Raw genomic sequence first — 23,555 nt, 5'->3', positions numbered from 1 at the left:
CTGCCCAGGCCCAAGACAGTTTCTTTATTAACCAGTGGTAATCACAGCATACAGAGGGAAACCCCACATCACATTTTGACAGCCTTTTTTTTTTCTTTTTAAATTTCTTCATTGATTCTTTGGGAATTTCACATCATGAACCCAAATTCCGCCTCACTTCCAGTACCCCCCACACCTTCCCCTCATCCGTGCAGCACCTCTCCACAAAATAAAATTTGAAAAACGAAACAAAGCAAACAAGCAAAAGCAAACCAAACTAAACCAAAGCCTCTTAACTTCTTCTTTCCCACCTTTCTAATGCCTCTTCATTCGCCCTGGGGCACTAGGAGCCGAGGTTTGTCACATGGTATACCCTTTGGTCCAACCACATTTACTAGCAAATGTTCATTGCAGTGAATCACTGGTCTGGTTCAAGGCCTCTGGTTTCTGGTACACCATCATGACTGGATCCTCACCAGAACTCCTCTGGAGATCTTGTAGGTATTATTCCTCAGGACCAGTTCCTTCACCAGCTTTCCTGTGAGGGCTGGGACCAGCTCTCCTGTTGCAATCTTCAAGTGAGAGGCGAGGCCAGCTTTCCTTGACCCAGCGAAGGGCGGGCCAGCTCAGAATGGCCCTCTGATTTCATCTGGCTTGGTTCCTATGACCTCCTGAGGTGACACCAACCACAGACATCAACACAGACCCCAGCTGCAGCTGCATCATGGACCCAGACATGGCCCTTGGCAGCATCTGGGCCCATGGCCCCAGGTAGCAATACAGGCCACCCAGATCTGTATGGTCCCTAGACTCCAACAAGGCCACAGGGTGTGGCCCAGATTTCAGGCCTCCATGTGTCTTGGGGCACAGACTTCAACACAGACCCCAGCCGCAGCTGGACCACAGACCCCAGGTAGCAACTCAAACTGGTCTGTATCATGGCCCCAGGTGGAAGCCCCAGGCACTCAGATCAGGATAGCTCTGGCAGCAGTGTGGCCCCAGACACCTTCAAGGCCACAGGTTGTGTCCCAGACCCTAGGCTCCATGTGGCCTTTGGTGGCAACATGGGCCATGAACTTCAACACAGACCTTGGCTGTGGTAGGACCGCGGACCCAGACATGATTCTTGGCAGCAACCCTGATCTTGATGGTCATTTTTTCCCCTCATTTTTATCCTTACCCCTAGTATATACTATTTTATTTTTGTTGTTGTTTTGATAAGTAGTCATGACCCTGTTCTGTCCTTGCACATAAAAAAAAAAACCCAAAGTTTTAGGAATGTCAAGTCAGACTTTTTTTTCATTTCAGGAGTAAATATCCATTTCTTTTTTGTTGTTTGTTCTTTCAAGATAGGGTTTCTCTGTAGCTGTGGCTGTCCTGGAACTTGCTCTGTAGACCAGATTGGCCTTGAACTCACAGAAATCCTCCTGCTTCTGCCTCCTGAGTGCTGGAATTAACAGCGAGCACCACCACGGCCCAGCCCAAAATGTTCCTATCTTTAAACTGCATGATAGCTTTGATGGAAACCTCAAGTGGCAACTGTACTTAGGGTAGGTTCTAAGGAAAGTCATTTGTTCTCCTGTTGGCCTTGTAACTAATGATATTTCCCTTATTGTTTTGATAGCTGGAATGCCAAGAGCCCAGAGTCACCCATTATCTGACTCACTCTGTTCACTTCTGTTTCTGCTTTCTCTTCACACTTTTCCTGTCCTGATCCTGGTTATTTTATAGAGTTTACCATAAGTTACTTCAAATCCTCTGTAGATTGGGGCAGAACGTGAATACGCACAGACAATTTTCTCATAATTGTCACCTTTTTACCATTTTATCAACATCTCTCAACTTTCCATTCCTTCAGAATTTTTTTTGTATCCTCTAGTTTTTAGCCATAGATATATGGCTATATATGACTATAAATATGAAAGAGATGCTACCTGCCTTTTGAAAGGACTTTATGTAATATTTTTGTGCACATCCAGAGATTATCATTTGGTCTGCCTTATACCATATAGTCATTTTGTAATAGTTTTTCAGGAGTGAAGAATCAGTGTCTTTGATCCTGGGTGGGTAAATTAATTTTGTTCACAAATGTCAAGTGACATTAACTTCCCAGTGCTTTTGTATTTACTTAGTGAGTACGTTTTCATAACCTTAAATACAATTTATTGGTTGTATTTTATGGCCTGATTAAAAAGACATTGTGTGTTACAGAATAATTTGTGATTTTTCTCTTACTTTCTTCTATTTCATGGACAACTCCTTAAATACACCAACACCCCTCTCAAAATTTTTTTTAGTAATTGTCAAAGACTCTAAGTAGTTTTAAAGATAAACTAGAGTCACCCTCTTACCTTCCTTCTATTTCCTGTCCCCAGCCTGACATTTAAAGGAAATTATTTTGATGAAATTCAAAATCAGTTTAAGGAATACATCTAACCACTCAGGACAAAGCAGTATTTTGTCATTTCTTTTAGTGGTTTTTAGGTAAAGAAGAACTTATATTGAACATTTTATTGTGAAAAATTGAGCCATTACCAAAATTCATAAACCATCATAGGAGTGGCATTAATAACAGATGTGTTAATTAAAACAAGTGATGGATACATGGTACAGACTGGGTGAAGAGACTATGGAACTTTTGAGAAATCTGTGTGTTCCATAGTTCTCTCCACCCAAAGTAGATTGTATTTAATTCTTTTTTTCAAATGCACATTCTGTTTGCTTAAATCTACATCTGCTACTAGCTTTGAACATTGCCTGGAACGTATGTGCGGCTTGGCAGAAAGTCCCAATGTGAAGGAAAAGCACAGAATGAAGTTTGTCTTGCTAAATGCTCACAGGCTGTGAGTGCTCCTTGGCATCCCTCAGCGCTGCAGGGAGAGAGGCTTGTAATTGTTTTCTCAAAGTCCTCTCTGGCTACAGTGCCTGAACAGATAGGTGATTTCTATGCCCTGCACTTTGACAATATGACAGTATTTGTTGAAATCACTAGTTTGTTTCAGGACCATTGTATGGCTTTTCTTGTTTTTAAAAGTTATTTGCATCTTCTGACTGAGTTTCTTTGCTGTGTAATGTGTGGTCCATTGCTATGACTGTTTCCCTGCTTGTTCTGAGCCAGTGTTTAATGACAACTCAATCTTGACCCAAGTTTCAAAAAATGTAATGTCTTGGGAGTCTGGTTTCACATTGCTTTGGCACCTAAAAGCCTTTGGTAGTAGCCTCACCACTTCTTACTGACTGTTGATTTGGTTGAGTTACCTTGTGCCTGAGAAGCCATGGTGACTTTTCTCTGTAGGTTCTAGTGCATGTCTGCTGCACTTTGAGTCAGATATAGATGACCACACTCCCTAGCCAGGGCCTGCGAATGAGGGAGTGCCTAGGTTTTGGAGTCAAGAGTCTAAAGGCAAGTTGAAGTCAAGGCTGTGGAGTCCGCTTTTCTAAAACCTTTCCATGATTGCGATTAGCTCGTTATAGTTATTTTGAGTTAGAATATGTTTAGGCCGTTTGGGAAGTCGAACTAGTAAATGATTAGTCAGGGCTGGTTTCTTTTCTCATGCCTAGATGTATCCTTTCCCACCCAGGCTCTACCTGTGGGTTTATTTTTATATAATATTGCCATTAAGACAGTAGGCCTTTAAAGTGATTTTTAATTTTTAAAATTCAGGTTTTGGCCTTCAGGAGTTCCCTAATAACACATCTGTGCAACTTCTTCCTCCCAATCTGCTGGACAGACTGGTTTTTATTTTTATTGTGCTACAGCTTTATTTATGATGTTTAGGTCATCCCAGCATAGGCAGCTGCTCCCACCCAGCAGTGAGGAACTGCTGCACAAGTGTCGGGCGGTAGGGTGCTCGCTGCTGAGCTGTCAGTCCACAGGACCTGAGTTGTGGAGGAGGAGAGCTGGCTCCTTGACTTCTGCACGCACACATGTGTACAATAAACAGTCTTGAGAAATGGCATCAAAGAGGTGTTACTTAAAATGTGAGTGAGGAATTGGAGGTGAAGGGAGGTGCTTAGTAATCCTGGAGTGACAATCCTCTAGTCATGTGATGGGCCGCCAGAGCTGCTCCAGATACAGCAGCTCAGTGTAAGGTGACATTTACCTTCAGGGCTCTCTGATTTTAAAAAACAAAACAAAAAGCACTGGGATTTTTTTTGAAGAGTAGTTACCAGGCAGCCTAAGGGCAGCTGTAGCTCTGTGTGTTTGAGTTCTCCCTGGAAAGGTGAAGGTGAATGTTTTTAGTGCCAGACCTGGAACAGCTTGCTAGCGTTGCCCCCAGGTTCTCTGTTGCTCAAGAAGGTCGAGATAGTTAAGACAGTGGTAGGGGTTTTGTGATGTGTGAAGCTTCGACCCTTATAATAATAAGCTGCGCATATTATGGCACCACCTCTCTGTATCTGTGTATAGACTTTGTATTAGTAATCTGAGCTGGCTTAGTAATAACTACCAGTTTGCAACATTATTTTGCTGCTTGCTGCTTTTTTTTCAGTTAGTTAGACATTTGCCTTGCTTTTAAAAAGTTAATTGCATTTTCTTTATTGTGTGGAGGAGCTAGGGGTGTGCAAGTAAGCTTCTGTGAAGATCAGAGGGCAGCTTAGGGGAGTCCATTGGTTCTCTTTTAACCCTTTGGGTCCCAGGGATAGAACTTAGGTGCCCCCAGGCTTGGCAGCAGCTGCCCTTACCTGCTGAGCCAACTCTCCAGTCTGAGTGTTTTATTTTTTAAGCTAAGACTATTTTAAAGGTTCTCCCCTAGACGTCTTATAATGAAATTCTAAGCCCTTCTCTTGAACATTATCATCAATTTAAAAGTAGTCCCTTTTCCGAAGGATTTTCCCGTTGCCATTGTTCCTTGGAAAATTCCCAGGAACCCCGAGCCATTAATTCAGAAGTGAATACCATTGGATGACTGCTTCTACTGCTTCTTTATAAAAGAGACATTTTCACCAAGATGGAAGTGTCTCGCCATGGACCAGCTTTGAGAAGTTGGCAGCTTGTAGTTTCGGTGGTCTGCATTAGTGCAGCGATGGTGAGTTACGGCTGTTTATTAGAGGCCCTTCTTCTTTTCCTCTTGTTTCCTTTGGACTTGGCTTTCTTCCTTCTGTTGTGAGCCACTGTCTACATAGGAATGGCTAGATGTAAGCTAGGATTCAGTCATGTTTCCCAGAGCTGTGGGCTATAACTTGGCCTCATCCGGGCTTCTCTATTGATCTGTGGTTTACTCTCAATGGATTCCATGCTCACCTTATCTGCTCACTGCTGGTGGACTAGCACAGCCACAATAGCGTGGTGTTAACTTAGCAGTCAGAATCCAAAATGGCCATTCTTGTCATTAACAGTGTAAAGCTCATTGTAATGGCAGTGTCACCTCTTCATGATTGGTTTATTATGTCTCCACAGTGAGGTAAGTGGGTGCCAGCTACCATGTCACTCTGAGTTGACTGGTGGGTGCTGGGAGTGTTGCTTTGGTCTTGAGTTTAGTGGTACTGCCCATCGTTTAGTTCTACTTAGTTTTAGCAACAAGCTTTCTGGAAATTGGATTGGGAGGAAGAAAAACCAAGTGAGGAGCTAAGGACCACATGTCTCTGTCAACATGAGAGCAAGGACAGTCCTTAAATATCTGCAAATAGACTTGGTCCTCATGACTGTGTGTGAGCTCTGTGTGGTTCCTTTGCTTGCACATGGTAGGAGCATCAGTCTCTAAGTGGAATCCAAGTGACCTCTCTCAGACAGCACATGGATGGGACCTCTGCCTCCACTTCACAGGAGAGCTACCTCACGTGCACTAAAGAATAACCACTATTCCTTCTGGTTGCACAGCCACAGACTTTGTAAAATTCAATGCATGTGTTTAGTTTGTGACTTGCTTTTGAGTTGGGGCTCCCTTTGTAGTCCAGGCTGGCCTCAAATTTGAGATAGGATCCCCCTTGCTTACCCTCTTGAGTGATGATGGCATTATAGCTTATTATAACACGTGATTTCAGAATTCTGACATTTTGTTTTTGTTTGTTTGTTTTTTTGAGACAGAGTTTCTCTGGGTAGCTTTGGAGCCTCGCCTGGAATTTGCTCTGTAGACTAGGCTGGCCTTGAACTCACAGAGATCCTCCTGTCAATGCCTCCCAAGTGCTGGGATTAAAGGTGTGCTGCCACCACTGCCTGGCAGAATTCTCAATTCTTAAAATTGAGTCATGAGCGCAGTCAGGATAGATAATGAACTAACGCTTTATCCAGAATGGGCGAAGCACAGATTTCATTGTAAAATTCCAGTGGACTGGAATGTTTTGTTTGTTTTCATGGTTTGGGGGTTTCTTCGTACGTCTCCGACTGGCCTGAAGGTTGACTACAGAGATCAAGATGGTGTTCAGGTCATAGCAGTCGATCCTCTTGTCTCTGCTTCCCAAGTATTGGGGTTACAGGCATGCAGCGCCACATCTGGCCCTCTCTAGAATTCCTCAGAGCAGCCCTGTTCATCCACTGCCCGTGCTCTTAGCACTTTTATTTTATAGTCATTAAGATAGTGACTTGTGGAGGAATATGTTCAACCTCCAGAATCTTAGCATTCTCTGGTGGAAAAGAGGGCACATTGTTCCTTTGATCCTGCCATGATAAATAATCAGCGTTCCTACTCTTAGTCCCCAGATTTAGTTATGCACCCAGTAGCCCTGGGGAAGAACTTCATCTTTATTGGTCTTTTTGGAGGGCCTGCGGAATTGGGAAGAGTGGGGGGAGCTGAACACTGGAGTTTTGCTACTGATCTTAGAATTTTTTTAAACTCTGTGAGGTATTCTGAAAATGCTTTTGTAAAATCCATTTTATCCAAGCTATTTGAGGGGAGTCTTAGTTAGCTTATAGACTATTTTTTTTTTCGAAAAATGCATTTTGATTTAAGTTGTAATGAATGCCTGCTTTAGCTAATAGACAAGTCATTGTTTATAATTAGCATATCCAATGAACAATGTGGAGCCCTAGCATTTTGACTGGGATAAGTTCTCAGATGTCTTTAGAAATGAAAAAACTAAAGATCAGAGGCAGCAAGATCCCCACAGGGAAAATGTCAGAGCTAGCAGGAGCAGTCTTTTTTCTGCTGTTCCAAGTTGGTAGATGGCACTAAGGCTCAGCTACTCACTAGCAGATGTGTGGTGGATGCTGCTCTTGTCCTAAGGCTCAGCCACTCACTGACACTGCTTTTCAAGTACTGATGTGGTGTTTGTTTTTTTAATCGTATTTGTTCTGTTGATTATTTGATAATTCCTCCATTTCCTCTTCACTTTTTTTTTAAACAATCTCGCAAATTTCATTTTATCTCCCATTTTACTGATAGTATTAAGGTATTTATTTTTAAGTTAAATTTGACTAAAATTTGTCAAATAAGTTTATATTAAGAGTTTCATGCTAGAGTCCAAAGGAATGATTTGGGTTGTTGAAGGAGAATCTGTTAAGTTGGATGAAGGAATGGGATAGTGAGGTGTCCCTTACATCACAGAAAGAGATAGTACTAAGACAAAAATCTTGATATAAGGTTATTGATTTGGTTGTGGCTTGCTAATTTAATTTTTTTTAAAGATTAATTGGGTAACTATTGAACTGAGAGCCTTCCATGTTCTAGGAGGATGCTCTACCACTGAGCTGTCTCCAACCTGGTTGTGGTGCTTTTAACTGTGGTTTAGAATGTAACATGGGCTATAGGACTTTTGTTTTCACATATTATTTAGAAAATTGCAAAAAGATACAGAATTTATAAAAGTGTATGGCATATTATATACCTTTTTTGCCATATCCTTTACTTTTTTGTATGTATGTGTGGGTGTTTTGAGTATATGTGTGTATATGCACCACTTGCATACCTGGTGCACACGGAGGCAGAAGAGGGCATCCCATCCACGGAACTGGAGTTAATGGAGTTACTGATGATTGTGTTAAACCACCACGTGTGTGCTGGGAACTGAACACAGGCCATCTACAGGAGTAAGAAGTGCTTAAAACTGCTGAGCCATTTCTCTAGCACCTCCACCACACCCTTTAATAGGAACAAAAAAAGCAGTCAGCCAGAGAATCATGAATGGACGAGCTCACTTTGAAGAGAGTTGTTTGTGTTTGTGTGCATCTTGACAGCAGTGCAGTGTCCACCTCCTGCAGATTTACTGTGGAAATGAAATTCGGTTCTTTCAAAGACTGATGGGTGTACTGTGTTTGGGTCTTTTCTGCAAGAGGTAGATGCTCCTTGACAAAAATCTATTCATTTCTTTGCCTAATAACATGTTGGAAAATACTGCAATCTGAGTCTTGTTTGATTTTTTTTTGAAGCCATAGTGCTATGGTCAGAGGAATAGCAATAATAAAATTTTTGGTAAAATTTGATTGTTTTGAAAGTGAAGTTGTCAGGCTTAGTGTTAAGCAGCCGTGCCTTCATTCTTCCTTATAGAAATAGCTTGGCTATGGCTGACTATAAAACTTCTCTATTTTATATTAAGTGTACATTGTTAGGATGTAATTCTTAAAGATTTATTTTTATTTATGTATGTGTGCATGCACTCGCAGAGCAGAGAGGGTGGTGTACAATATAGTCCTCCTTAGAGGTGAAGTTAGAGCCGGTTGTGAGCTAGCGTGGATGCTGGGAGAGGACTGAGGAGAACTAAATGCAGACATTTCTCCAGCTCTAGATTGCTTTGTAAAGGCATTTATTACTTTATGAACTTATGCCTCTTTTTCTAGTACTACTACGTTAAATAAATAATATATATTATAGTTATTAATTCAGCAAAAGGAAAAGTCATCACACCTATTCATTGTATATATGGTGATTAAAATACAGCCAGTCTAATAAAAATCATCTACTAATACAAATGAATGCAAAGAGAAGAAAAGAGAATTTTTTTTAAAGTAAGTATATGCAGTAGGGGGCACTAGATGAAGGCAAAAGTGAATTCTTATGTTGAAGCAGCTGTAGCCTGTGTCTGGTTCATATGTAAGTCGTGTGGTAATTGTTTTCCCTTAGTTTTCTTGATGGATTTAGTTCTTAGTTCCAAAAGTTACATGTGAAAGAGACAATGACTTCTCTCATCATTAATTCAGATGAAACTGTTACAATTCAACACTTGTATACCTTTTCCTTATACATTTACTGTTTTTAGGGTTTTAGAAAAGAGAAGTACGAGCTACAATTAATAATTCCTTGTTTAGAATAAGGCATTAACTTTGTATTTCTAATATCTTTTGTATAAACTGTGATTTGTTAAATAAAAAAGGAAAAGATCAATTATTTGAGGTGATTTGAAAATGTTCTCTTTTTGTGTAAATGAAAAAGTCTTATTTTTAATGTTAGTGGCATCACTAAATGCTTCGGTTTTTGTTTGTTTGCTGAGCTTTGTATGAATTCCCTGCTGTGTCTTCTAGTCCAGTATCAGATGGAGATGATGCGAAGCCTTCGCCATGTGAACATCGACCACCTCCACGTGGGCTGGTACCAGTCCACATACTACGGCTCGTTTGTTACCCGGGCGCTTCTGGATTCTCAATTCAGTTACCAGCATGCCATTGAAGAATCTGTCGTCCTCATTTACGGTTAGTAGGAGGCTCCTTTATTATTCTTTTCCTCCCTTAATATTATTACTGCTATTTTTGCTTTCTGTCTTTCTGCCTCTTGGAGCAATGCTGGCAGGCCTTCTCAAGTAAATACAGCCCCGTTCTGCAGCAGCCTCAGCAGCAGCTACGTCTAGACAGGGTTTCCTTCTTTCTGTTTATTTTTCTTGCTATCAGAGCCCTGATGTGTACGTTTTGGAATGCTGGAGTAGCTGCTTCATTTTTTTCCTCATCTCCTTCCCTCCCTCCTTGCAGGGGCTGGTGGAATGAGACCAGATGTCTAACAAACCCCGATTGCTGGCGTGTCTGGTTTTGTACGTGACTGACCAATCATAATACAGTGTGCCAAGTCCCCCCCCCCCTTTTTTTTTTAACCTCTGACAGCAGCGTACAAAACCTGGACTGTTTCTTAGCACAAAGATTTTTTTCTTTTCGGCCTATTTAATGGTGTTTCCTCAAGCTCTCCAGACCAGATGTTCTGTGCTATATCAGAACCGTAGGCAATTTAACAGCTTTATAGCCTCCCCCTTCCCAAACACTCACAGTTTGCCATATCTGGCAGACTTGCATATAGTTTCCAGCTGAGAAGTAAATGTAACGTCCTGAGTATCTGTCAGAAAAAATACTAATGAATACGATCAATCTTATGAGCTGCCCTGAAATTGTTTCAGTGTGTTAGCAATTGGATTACAGGGAGAACAAGTTGTTAAAGGGCACTTAGATTGGCTGGAAACATTGCATCATCAGACCTTGATGAATTTTCCACTTGCTTCAATCTATTTTGGTTTTCATTTTATCACCTATTGCTAAAAGTTTCACTGTGTTGAATTTCAGACAACATGAATGTTGACACAGGTTTTAGGCAAGCACTGGCACACCAGAGCCGTTAGCATGCACAAGTGCTCAGCTCCCTTCCTTGCGGACTGTTTAAGCAGTCAGTTTTGACAAAAATTTGTTTCTCTAAAACTGAAGCGACACTTTGTGATAGCGCTTTGACATAGTGGTTTTGTTTTTACAGTCTGCCTAATGAAGAACTGCGAACAGCACTCACTGGGATGATGTGCTTTGTTCCCAGGCTGTTTGTTTTCAGTTTATTGACTGAAGGGCTATAGAAGTGTACACAGAGATTTTCTATGTTCAATATTCATGAGTATTTTTCTCTTGTTTATGCAAGACCTATAGAACATATCATACATTTAATTTTCAACAAGTTTTCTGGTTCTAGTTGAGGGATGGATTTGAAGGTATTCCACCTAGATTTTGACTCTTAGTTTTTGTTTTAAGGAGGAAGCTGTTCTGTTTTTAATCAGCTTCAAATTATGTACTGATTATTTATTTTGGTCTTCATATTTCAAAGCTTGTGTGATTAGTAACAGTGTCCTCAGAAGTAGGACTGTACAAGCACTAACCGTGGCAAACTTCTCAGTAATACCTTTCTCTTTTTCTTTTTTGAGATCCCATAAAAACTGCCCAAGGGTCTCTCTCCCTGAAGGCGTACAGACTGACTCCTAAGCTGATGGAAGTTTGTAAAGAGAAGGACTTCTCCCCTGAAGCGTAAGTGCTCCAGGCCCAGGAGGCTGCAGTGGGGGACTTTGTGTGTTTCTTCTAGAATTTCAGTTAGCCATGTATTGAGTCCTCAGTTGGCCTATGGTAATGCCATTACCGTGCGGATGAAAAGTTTTCTGCGTTGTGCAAGTGCCACTTGATTTCCCCTCTCCGCATAAATAGTTTAAAAACTATTCCGTGTGGAAAGTCTCATCTGCTGCTCTCACTGGGTGAATTCACTTAGTGGGAATTAATTAGCCACTGTATTTGAAGCATGCTCTAAGTGGTGGAATAAAGGAAGGTGGGAAGAGTGGTTAGCCACCATCAGCGTGCAAGCAAATCTGCTTCTGCACATCATGGCCTGTTGGCGAGGAAGTGGAATAAATCTCAATGTTTCAAGCATTCAGAGAAAAAAAAAGTGGCTTATTGGCAATTTAGGGGGTAACAAGTACATATCAGATTAATTGTTCTGTGATCTGACTTTGTGGCATAAGAGTATGTATATTTAAAAATATTTAGAATTACTCTGTTATTGTGAAGGGATTTTTTTTTTAAACTTATTATGAAACTTTATGCCGGACGGTTCATCTCTAGTTTCCCAGTTGGCCCCTAAAAAAATGACATGTGTAGGTTTTTCAAAAGCAAAGCTGACTCATGATCAGGTCTGAGTGTGGAGCTCAGCCAACCCAGGAGAAGCTGTGTCCTGCGCTGGTGTGCAGTCCCTGAGCCCGCTCCTGTGCGGTCACCTCTCTGAGGTGCGGACAGCACAGCCCTTCCCTACACTACTGCAGCCATGAGTGTAGACACATCACAGCTCACAGTGACATCCCAGTGTCCCTGAAAACGTAAGAACTCCTGACTACACTGGACGAGCAGGTTCTTTTGCCAGGGACCTAATTTTCGGGCTTAGATTCAGGTCATTTTTAAAGTTACTCAAGTCACTGGACTCAGGCTTGGCAATCACTTCCGGCCCCAGCCCCTGAAAGAGTGTGGAGAGCGCGGTAATCGGGTGAAATGTGGGAAACACTCAATTTAGCACTCCGTGCTGACCATCAGCCTTAAGTGTCTTTAACGTGCTTCACAGATTGAAAAAGGCAAGCATCACCTTTGAGCACATGTTTGAGGAAGTGCCGATTGTAATTAAAAACTCACACCTGATCAATGTCCTGATGTGGGAGCTTGAGAAGAAGTCAGCCGTAGCCGACAAACACGAATTGCTCAGTCTTGCTAGCAGGTAAGTGATCCTTCCTAAGGAAATGCCCCCACCTTGCTTTTTAAAAAAACAGTTCTGCAAACAATTCTTTCGTGTAGATGGCCCTTGTGAAACAAGGAGAAATTACTGAAGAGCGCTCGGAGGTTACTGAGATGTGGAAGAGCGTGTGGAGTTTGTTTGTCTCGCCCCGTTCAGACAGTGTGAAAGCCGTCAGTGACCTGTTGTAAGGGCCCTGGGCTGCCTTCCTTACTGTGCCATTTGGACCCTGGTAGGGAGGGGTTGTGAAGTTTGTATTGTTTACTGTACTCGATCCCAGGAGACAGGCATGCTGCTCTGTAGTCTCTAATGTGCTCGGAGCAGAGAAAGACATTCATTTGACGGCAGTTGTCCTTGTACAAACGGAGACTTCCTGAGCAATAGACTTTCAGCTATCAGAGCATGTGACCAAAATTAGCATTTTTGATCCTCACATTGGCTTTTGCTATTTTAGAAGTTACATATGGGATGCAATTTCCTCTAGTTTGTCTGTTTTAGCTGTCGAATTGGCAAGATAATATTTTTATTTTGCTATAATACTGATTGAGATGTCTCCGAACAAATAGTGTTTCTGAAATTACTGTTCAACTCCTTAGTTCCCCAAAATCTTACCTTTTTTAAGTCATGGGGATTGAGTGCAGAATCTCACGCATGCCAGGCAAGTGACTGCTGCAGTCTCTTAGTAAAAGTATTGGTGAACTCGCAGATAGATTTTACATGCCCTTTCCGCTTCAGTGGTTGTCCTGTGTGGTAGAAGGAGGCATCAGTAGACATATAATATAAAACAAACACAGAGTCGATAGTCTGGTGACTGAAAGAGACGGTTTCACCTCAACTCTTAAGTGGCTCTCACTGGATAGGTTAGGTATCAAAATTCTTCTCCCTCAAACTATAGGTGCGTGCCACCATACCTGGCTAAGGTATATTTTCTTAAGCAATCGGCTAATAGCAGAACTCCAGTTGTTTGTCAGATTTGTAGTTATCATTCAATAGGAACTTGTAAGAAAAATGAAAAGCTTTGTAATTATGAGAGGAACAAAGGACAGGAAACCAGCACTCTCCGTGCTCTGTGTGAGCAGCGCTGTAATGCAGGTAACATTGTCCTCATTAATCCATCACAAAGGCCACTGGGACCTTGAAGGGCAACAAGATGGAAACCTAATGGTAACCAGAATGCTAAATGATACAGCCAGGTTTCAAGGACCCAAAGAGTGTACTCTTTAGTTGCAAAGCTATTTTTATAACAGTCCTTACACTTGTCTGAGAAGATCAGATTTTTCTGTTGTTTTTACAGAGATAGATGCTCAGCACACCTATATTTAAAGAATCAAGCTAAGGACCTACTTTAAAGGCATCTGAGGTTACAGTTTGATGCACTAGTACAGAGTTGTATAATTCACGTCTTCCCTTCTTCCCTTTCTGTATCAGGCATAGAAGACAACACAGCCTTTGTGCAGCTGTCGGGTCTCCAGTGAGCCTATCTGTAATTGCTGTTGTTCAGCAACAGTTGTAGTAGCCAGGAATATTAGCCTAGCTTGCTCCATCACCAAAAATCTCCAAACACTGTTTTATTATGGATTTATCCTTTGTATTGTGACTTTGAAAGAGAAGCCTCTTCTTTCCCTGTGAAGTTGTTCAAAGGGTAAATTAGTTTTGTGGGGCAGGAAATAATGCCTGTCCTATACCTGTGAATTGTTATATAGAGCCAAGTGATAACAGTGCCTTCAAATACATTTTGTATATCCTCATTAATTTTGGGCATTAGTAGGATAATAAGGTGATATCTGGATATGTGCCTTTCCCTCCCTCCCTCCCTCCCTCCCTCCCTCCCTCCCTCCCTCCCTCCCTCCCTCCCTCCCTCTCTCCCTCCTTCCCTCCTAGAATCCTGATTAGAAACTTTTATTACACAGTTCCTTCCTTGGATATTAGGTTTATTTTCTCTTCCATGACCCATATGTGGGTGTCAGTTCTTCATTTACAGTTAATTTTTTTTTTTACTCATGCCTGAAATGTGCAGTTTCTTTTGTTCAGAGCCTTAGCCGTGTGCATTTTACTAGATGGGTATTCTAAATCAGTCTTTGTTAGTTCTAACATTTGTAGAGCACAGGCCTTGGACTTTTCACACATGAAAAGCAATTCTATTTCCTTCTTTTAGACAGTAAACTAGGGGTGAGCATCCTATATTAAGGATAATAAGCATGAACTGTTGCTTTGGTGAGAGCCGGCTTCACACAGTCTTGGCTCACATCTGTTTAAGTTATCTATTTTCAGTTCTTTGTTTCCTTGGCAGTAAAAGACAGAACTGTGCTATAGAAGCTCCTCGCAGGAACTCCCTGTTTCCTTATACTGGCTAAACCAAATACTGAAAAGATTGCCTCAGAAAATTGCTCCTGGTGATGGATCTGATTTTCTGTAAATGGTGTCTGAAATTGGTATGAATTGTTAATTGTGGGTGCCTATACACTGTCTTTGGGTATGTTTCTAAAGACCACTGTTATGGTGTATGTGTTGCCATATCTTTGATGGCAGTCTTTTACTGTGATTGCATATACTATATGCTTTTTAAGCACATGGTTTAACAGTTGAAAGACATTAATGGAAAGTAAGATTTAGGAATTTGGGAAGGTAGTTTTTGTTTTCTTCCTCCTCCTTCATATGAGTGTGTGTGTGTGTGTGTGTGTGTGTGTGTGTGTGTGTGTGTGTGTGCACGCACACACACACACACTCAGGTGCTCATGGGAGGTCAGAGGTGTCAGATCCCTCTGGAACTTGAGACACGGGTGGTTATGAGCCACTGTACATGGGTATGGGTGCTGGAAACTGAACTTGAGTCCTTTTCCAAAAAAGCACATACTCTTAACCAGTGAGCTACCCCTCCAGCCCCAGCAAGGCCTATTTTAATTTTTGCATTGCTGAAGTGAGTGTAGCCAGTCTCCAGGATTAATCGTTTCTCTGCATTACCAGCGACTCTTCTGCTCTCTGTGTCATCTCCCCGTTGCAGGAGTGGGTGTATTCCTTAAGTAATAAGTAATAAGTAAGAGTGTGTCTTACTTAACAACCAGTCATGTGAATGGTGTTTCTCATACTTGACATAGTTCTGGTCTTTCACTGTTGAAATGTTTGCCCCCAGGCAGTTCCACGCTGCCCCCAACTTCTGTGCCTTCACTGAGTTGAGAAACTCCAAGTGTCCATCTTCTGCTTAGATTTTCATTTCATATCATTCCTAGTTTACTGTCATTGCCAAGCCTTCTCTGTTGCAGAAAGAATAACCTTAACTTCATGCTATTATTCTCCAACTTTTCACCCCTTCCTTGTCTTGTGTTTAAATTTCTTGATAGGGTTTTCTATCAGTGTCTTTATCTCCTTATTCCCCGCTGTCCCCATACTACAATGTATGTTGTTGGAACTTGTGATAGTTTAAATGTAATTGACCCCCATAATCTCTGTGAGGAGGTGTGACTTTGTTGGAGTAGGTATGGTCTTGTTGGAGTAAGTGTGTGATGGTAGGGGTGGGCGGGCTTTGAGGTTTCCTATTCTCAGGATGCCACCCAGTGTCTCAGTTGACTTCCTGCTGCCTGCAAGATATAGCACTCTCCACTCTGGCACATCTGCCTGCGTGCTACCATGCTCTCCATCGTGATGATCAGGACTGAACCTCTGAACTGTAGGCAAGACATCACAATTAAATGTTTTCTTTATAAGAGTTGCCCTGGTCATGGTGTCTCTTCACAGCAAGGAAAACCCTGACAGAGCTCTCACCAAGGTTTTTAAAATTTGTTTATCCCTGGATGCCTTCCATCACTTGGCGCTGAGTACTGTTGGCTGATTCTTTATGGAACTTTTCCTTTGGGATCCACTGATTTAGTAAGGATTGCTTTTTATACACGGTGAACGCTCTTGCACACCCCTCCATGTTAGTGCTGTTCTGACTCTGTCTTCCCTGCCATGTACCTTGAGGGGTGACTTCACCTTATTTCCGTCAACTTTTGCTACTTCATTATGTTTCCTTATTTTGGTCTTAAAACTTACTGTTTTTTTTTTCTCATTTGTTTTAATTTTTTCTTTTAATTCCTTTTTCAAAATCGTTATCTTGCTATGTGCAGACAGGATGCTCATATTGCTCCTTTGAAGTCTTTTCCGGGTCCTATTGTCTTTGGATGGGAGCCCAAGATTACAAAGGTCTGGTGCGTGTGCTGCTTGCCTCTGCACTGCCATAGTTCTTGCCCGGGGGTCTTTGGAGCATGGCTCCTGCCTGCCTCTGCACTGTACTAATGCTCATGTCCCCAGTTCTCAGTGGATCTCCTTCCATGTACCTCCTTTTTCTCACTGGGGTCCCGGCACACTGCTTTTGCCCAGTACCTGTAGTATGCTTTTCCATTCTTCTTGCCTGCCTGCCACCATCACCAAAACCCAGATGTAGTTGTCAGATCATCTGGGAAGGTCTCACTTTATTCTACCGAACCATCTTTTCTAAGCATCTGTTGTGCATCTGTTACAGCTCTTAACCGCACTTCTGTGCTTATCTCTTTACCTTCTCAGCACAGTGTGCAGAGTGCAGCAGTGTCTTACAGATTAATCCTTATTGTCTAAGGGAGTGACTGGCAGTGAAAGTGTGGCCTCAGTACGTGTTGAAAGAGTGAGTGTGAGATGCAGTATTGTTAAATTAATTCTGAAGTTATTTGGGAAGCAATGTGACTAATCAGTGGTTCTGGACATTTGGTTAGCTACCAGGAAAAACAATCACTCTCATTCTTCATCTTGCTCCATATGCCCAAACACTTGAGTCTGGGTGGATTAAACTCAAACTATTAAGAAATTAGAAAACAGCAACAAATACCTAATTCTCAGAGAAGAAATATTTTTCAAGTTAAAAATTTCAATGAAATACTATAAATGTGAATTAAGTGTTAGTATTAAAGTAGCACTTGAAGCCAGTAAAACAGCAGTAAGGAGATAGGGGCAGGAAGATGGGGGAGGTTGATTCAAGGTTAACCTCATTTGACAGCAAGTATGAGGCCAGCTTGGTCTCCATGACACTGTGGGGGGAGAAAAGAAAAGGGGAGAGGAGGGAAAGAAGATAGAAAGAGATTAGGCAGGTGGAGTTACTGAGTCAGAGTTGTCTAAGAACTGCTTGACTGGGATTAAAAAGTAGATTTATTCACCCACACACATCTCATTCTGTTATAATACCATTTAAGAAAGAACCCAAACTTTCTAATTTTCTGATTACAGATGGAATCCATAATTTAGTTAGATTTACTTTGATTTGGTCCCAAGCTTCCCAGCCTGTTTCTTCTTGAACCAGTTGGCTGCTCAGACCAGGAAGCTGAGCCACCAGCACCCCGCTCCTCTGTCATACCCCTTGTGTAAAGCGGCAGTTGTGCTCGCTGGGCACGGGCAGGCTAAGGGCATTTTCCCTTATGGTGATGAGTGATGGCCCATCACTAGTGGTGGTTCTAGTTTATGTTTTGGTGTTTAAAGACATCGTTTCTCTTTGTAGCCCTAGCTGTCCTGGAACTCACCTGACTCTGCCTCCCAAGTGCTGGGATTAAAGGTGTGCACCACCACAGCTGGCTCACATTCCATATTTTAAAATAGACACAATTTCATAATGCTAACCATGTTGAAGGAAACGGTCTTCATTAGTCTTTAATTGGCCAGGATGCTGTAGTTGAAAGAGTCATTCCCACAAACCATGTGAGCAGGCCAGAAGGGAGGTTTGATGCCCCTGGGCTTCTTGGATAGTTGTTGCTTTTAAATTAAATGGATTTTAAGATGCCTATTTCTTGCCTATCTTCAGGCCTTTATCACTTGTACTTATCTTTTCTCTGGAACAGTTTTTTGGCATAGTTGATGCCCGATCCTCCGTTTTCAGGCTGTCGTCTCCTCAGAGATACTCTGACATGGTGTCATCTAAAGCGTCTCCTCAGCGCTCCAGGTACAGGTCCAGTGAAGATGGAGACTGTGTATGTCTGATCCCTTGCTGTCTCCGTTTCCTATGACTGAGACTACCATGTAATAAACTTCAGCAAATGTCTGTCTGTCTGCAGCAGGTGGCCGCTGCTGCTGGAATGTGTCGGTCAGTCGTCCAGGCTTCCTTGTGGCAGTGGATGCTTGCAGGCAGCAGTGGTGTAGATTGCGGTCATTGTGTCGATCGTTAGCATATCTCTACAAGAAGTTAGGAACTGAACTGCCTTGGAAGTTTCTGGAAAGAAAAGGGAGTATAAAAGACTACCTGCCAGTATTCTAGGAATGGTGAGAGACAGAGCGTCGTGCAGTGCAGAGCAAAGGCTGGTGTGTCTGGAGCCTGCTAGACAAGAAGTGCAGTTGGAGGAGCCTTACTTGTTCATGTGGTTTTTTTCTGGTGACTGCTGATTTAAAATTCCGGGACAAGAGGGGAAGGTTTAAGGGAAAACGTTCAGGAGTACAGAATTTAAATTAAACTTGGATTTTTAAAAATGCCCATTGTAGATGTCTCACTAGCTAAGCTGAACTGTTCCTGGCCCTCATCCCCATGCTTGGACAGTAAGAAACAGACTAACGCAGACACTCCTGGTGATGCTTGAGGTTGACTGTGGAGCTTAGCAGCAGACTCTCACTATTGGCTGCCTCTGTTTCTACATAAGTATGGGCTCGTGCCTTTAAGAAAAGTCAGGTTCGGTTACACATCTCAGAACTGTTGAGAAAAGAAATAGCCTGAAGAATGGCATGCCAATGCACTTTGTTTTTCAGCAATCATTTGGGGAAAAATCTCCAGTTGCTGATGGACCGGGTGGATGAAATGAGCCAGGACATAATCAAGTACAACACATACATGAGGAACACCAGTAAACAGCAGCAACAGAAACATCAGGTGGGTATAGCTTTCAGGAGAATTTAGTAGTCGTCCATCTTTAGGTGCAAATGCTTCAGGCGTCTCTCAGAATTGTTGGGAAAGCGTTGGCTGCAAACCTAATGACTTTATCGTGTTTAAAAAATATCCTTTTATACTCTTATTTATTTACACCTTGTACTTAAAATCCCTGACTTACAGAGAGCAGGCTATTTGGCTGAGAGTGCAATGCCAAGGTTATTCAAATAGGTGATGCGTTACTGAGACAATCAGAGGCCGAAGAGAGCCAGTGCCACAGCTCATTTCTTCTCTAACTGTAATTGGTGTGGTAGTGGCTCATTGCGGCGTACTTAGCAATCTCCAGTTCATTTAAAAACTGAGCAATTGTGATTAAGAGCAAGCAGTTTTGATAGGAAATAATAGACCAACTGCTGTGAAATAGATAGTATGGCACAGATAAAAACCCTAGGATTACTCAAATATTCTCATATGCACATACACAGTCTTTTGTTCATTTAACCTTTCCTTTATTCGTGTAACCTGATGGCCATATGACTTTCATGGTGTCTGGTGTTACTCTAGTGTTCTTAGCCTTTGATTCATAGATAAGTTGACTCTAGAATGTTTATCTGTTAAAAAGGTGTTTAAATATGACCACTTTGCTAAAATGTCTTATATACTAGGTGTTGTTTAACACACTATGCTAAGCACAGTTAAGTATTTCTGACAGTGTTGTATTTAAAAAAAAAATCTTAGCATCAGTTCACATATATAGTGAATTATAAATACATGGTTTTGCCACATTTGAATGGAGAAGACGTGTGCGCTCATTTGTGTGCACAAGGTCTTTGTTTTCTTGATTAAGAAACATAAATCATTTTCCTTTTGATTTTAGTACCAGCAGCGTCGCCAGCAGGAGAATATGCAGCGCCAGAGTCGAGGGGAGCCCCCGCTCCCTGAGGAAGACCTCTCCAAACTCTTCAAGCCCCACCAGGCCCCTGCCAGGATGGATTCGCTGCTCATTGCAGGTATTACTGACCGTGGGGGGCACATGTGCCTTCTTGTCTTCTTCAGAGATCAGTACATAATAAAAAATTTCCAAACAGCATTGTGGGTCATAAAAACTAGTGTTTTATAAATAGTAAGAATTGAATTTGTGTCTAGCACCTGCAGTTTCTGTGGCTGAGAATTTGTAACCCTTTTGTGTCTTGGATCCTTCCAGGATTTCACTCAGTATATGTGTATCTAAACACATCTGAGCTGGCATTATAAGCTTTCTAAAATAGATTTTATGTGTCATATCGTAAATGGAAACCTAGACAAAGGTTTATACCCTCATAATGCAAAAGACCATGTAATTCAAGCCCTTTTCATCTCTTCCCATGCTGAACTGAAAAGGAGTTTGGAGTGTGAAGAAAATCCTGCCTTTTCTTTGATTATGGCAGTGCAAAACGGAGCCTTCTTTGTGGGTATTTGGTTTTGGCATCTCCCTTCTGTGGGTGGATTTGTTTTGTTTGAGATATGGTCTCACTGTGCAGTCTGGCTAGTCTCCGAAGTGCTGGGATTAGGACGTGTACCACCACTGTCCGGCAGCATAGTTGATTTTAAAATATAGCACCCATGCTCTTACTTGGCTATAATATTCCTACAGAAATTTTCAGTGTGATTCTTCAGTCAGCTAGTGTCTTTGGGAACTGTATTAGAGTTAAAACATAAAACTTATCCACAATTTACTAATTGAGAGGGTGAAAATTCAGATTCCTTAAAGCTCAATATTCATGAGACTACATGGTTTTTCTGAGCACCATGGTGAAGGTGTCTGTGTGGTCGGAGGACTCCTTGTGCTTATTGTTCATTCGTGGTCTTCCTTGAGTAACTTTATCTTGTACTGTAACCTGGCTCCAGGTCAAAGCGAGATGATGGCCCATAGTCCATAATCTGTTGTCTTAGCTGAATGATATGGCTGTCCCTACTCCTTCACGAACAGGACTTTTAAGTTCTTTCATTCTAACTTCTTGTGACATCCAGGCACATGATTCTGTATCCTCACTGAAAGTTCAGTCACCTGTGATCAGTATAGTTAGACTGCAGCAGTCATGTTCTGGTGTCACATTACATTCAGAGCAGCTTTCCAGGGCATTGTGTGATGAAAACGAGACAGGAACATGGGCAAGGATCTGAAAGACTGGTGACACAGAACTTGAATACAAGGGAAACTACCGAAGAGTAGTTTACCCTGGCTAGACCACGAAAGTCTTATTTCTTCCTGTTCAGTACGGTATTTAAGCTATAAATTCTGGATGGTATACTGGCTGCGTGAGGATGCTGTTCTCTCATAAGTAGAAATAATTTCATCACCTTTCTTTCATCGACTTTTTAAAAAGATTATTCTTGTGTTTACTTTGTGTGTAAGGGGAGTGGTTGTGTGCATATCACAGCACACTGTGGAGGTCAGGGTTAGCTCAAAGGAGTCAGTGAAAACTCCTCTTCTACCAAGGGTATCCTGGCAGTAGGAGTCATCATCAGCCTTGGCCGCAGGCACTTTTCCACAGTGGGCCAATCTCACCAGTCCCCTTACCATTTTCAGTGGGCTCTTTTTAAACTAAAATCTTGTCAAGTTGTCTGTATTTATGCATGCTTTGGGTGGAATCAGTGGCTGCTCTACGTTTTAAATTTGTCATAAAGTTTTTTTTAAATAAATATTCTGCAGTTTTTAGATAAGAGGAACTGAGACATAGCTCTTCCTTTAGGTCAAGTTCAAGTGGTTAAATCATATGTAGGTGTGCTAGCTTTCTGATATCAAAGCTCCCCTGGTGACCTTCAAGAGGGCTGGGCCCTGGCTCAGTTGTAACCTAAGGATAGCACTCCTATAGGTCATTCTAAACAAGGTGGCCATTCACATGTGGGCCTGATGAACCCTGATAAGCTTCAGGTTTTGGTAATTTTTGTTACTTCTCCTGTCCACTGAGGAGAGCCTTTTGCTGCTTTCTCGGTTGTCTTAACATAATTTATCAGTCCAGTCTGAATAGTTAGTTGTTGATGGACAACTAATACATTGGGGCTGGTGGCTGATGATTATTAGAAAGGTACCATTTTTCATCATTCTTTAGGGCACCGAGAGTGGAGGATAGATTCTTTGGCAAAGATATTCTTTATCTCCTGTGGAAAAGTATCACTGGAGTTGTTTTTTTTTTTCTTTATGGAATTCTTGATTTAAAACAATGCAGGTGATTGGTGTAGGAGGTTAATGAGTAAAGAAACTGCCTTGGCCTTTTGATAGGGCAAAACTTAGGTAGGCAGGGAAAACAGAACTAGAGGCTGGGAGAAAAAAAAGCAGAGTCAGGGAGAAGTCATGGATCCTCTGCCTGAGATGGACGCCGGTTAGAATCTTGCCAGCAATACACAGATTAATAAAAATGGATTAAATTAAGATGTGAAAAATTAGCCAACAAAAAACTAGAGCTAATGGGCCAAGCAGTGTTTTGATGAATACAGTTTCTGTTTGATTATTTCGGGTGTAAGCTAGCCGGGCAGATGGGACAAACAAGTGGGTCCCCTTCCTATGACAGGTGATTTCAGTTTCAACCTTGTAGGAAAATTTTGCAGTTTGTTGAATATTAATTGTGATCTGTTTTTCTCAAATATGCAGGTCAGATTAACACGTACTGCCAGAACATCAAAGAGTTCACTGCCCAAAACTTAGGCAAGCTCTTCATGGCTCAGGCTCTTCAAGAATACAATAACTAAGAAGAGAAAGTTTGCAGAAAAGAAGTTGAGTGGAAAACTGTTGAGACTCCACCAGAGTGACTCTTGGAAAACTGTATTTCTGTACTGCAGAGTGGACAGGGTTCTCTAATGTCACTGCTGCAGTGTTTTTCTAACCAGTAATAAAACCTTGATTGTGCACTTGCCTGCGTGTTTTATTTTGTTTTGATGTCTTTATTTCCAGAAGGATGAAAGAAGTCTTGACTAGAGGCTACACAAGTTCAGACTTCAGGCACTCATCTCGCAATCAGTGCATGCTCCTGTGGCATCACAGCTGTCCGTCTGTCCGTCCTGTCCACCCTCCTCTCCTCCTCCCACACATTACCCTTTCTGGGCAGCTGGGCCTTCTTTTTGTCCTCTGCTCTGGAGGTCTGTGGGCGCTTTGTGTACTCGCACGGATGGTCTTCCTTTTCTTCAAGTGAAGCACCTGCTTCTGAACTCACAGACCACTGAGCAGAGGGATTTTAGACAGTGACTTTGTCAGACGATCATAGAAATTCATCTTTTGTATATTGTCTAGGACTCCATATTTATCTTCCTATACTACCAAGTACTGTATTGTCACTGCGTGTTAAACATGAGGAAGAAAACTTAGGAGAATAGCAGTG

At 41.9% G+C, this 23,555-nt stretch overlaps 1 protein-coding gene across 1 annotated transcript in view; it reads left to right on the top strand.

The window, feature by feature from the left end:
* Eif3h (eukaryotic translation initiation factor 3 subunit H) overlaps nt 1-23,088 on the top strand; it is an 81,011-nt gene extending 57,923 nt beyond the window's left edge. The window contains exons 3-8 of the mRNA XM_048457166.3: nt 9,371-9,538; nt 11,011-11,110; nt 12,186-12,335; nt 19,083-19,203; nt 20,078-20,210; nt 22,832-23,088. Of these exons, the coding sequence (XP_048313123.1) occupies nt 9,371-9,538; nt 11,011-11,110; nt 12,186-12,335; nt 19,083-19,203; nt 20,078-20,210; nt 22,832-22,929 (770 nt within the window). The 3' untranslated portion in view covers nt 22,930-23,088. The remainder of the gene's footprint in view (nt 1-9,370; nt 9,539-11,010; nt 11,111-12,185; nt 12,336-19,082; nt 19,204-20,077; nt 20,211-22,831) is intronic.
* Nucleotides 23,089-23,555: the final 467 nt, after the last annotated feature.

This window comes from Myodes glareolus, chromosome 19, assembly GCF_982192425.1.
Source record: "Myodes glareolus chromosome 19, mMyoGla1.1, whole genome shotgun sequence".
In the NCBI taxonomy this organism is placed as follows: Eukaryota; Metazoa; Chordata; class Mammalia; order Rodentia; family Cricetidae; genus Myodes; species Myodes glareolus.
The sequence above is the reverse complement of the archived record's forward strand: the minus strand, read 5'-3'. Positions and strand labels throughout refer to the sequence as shown.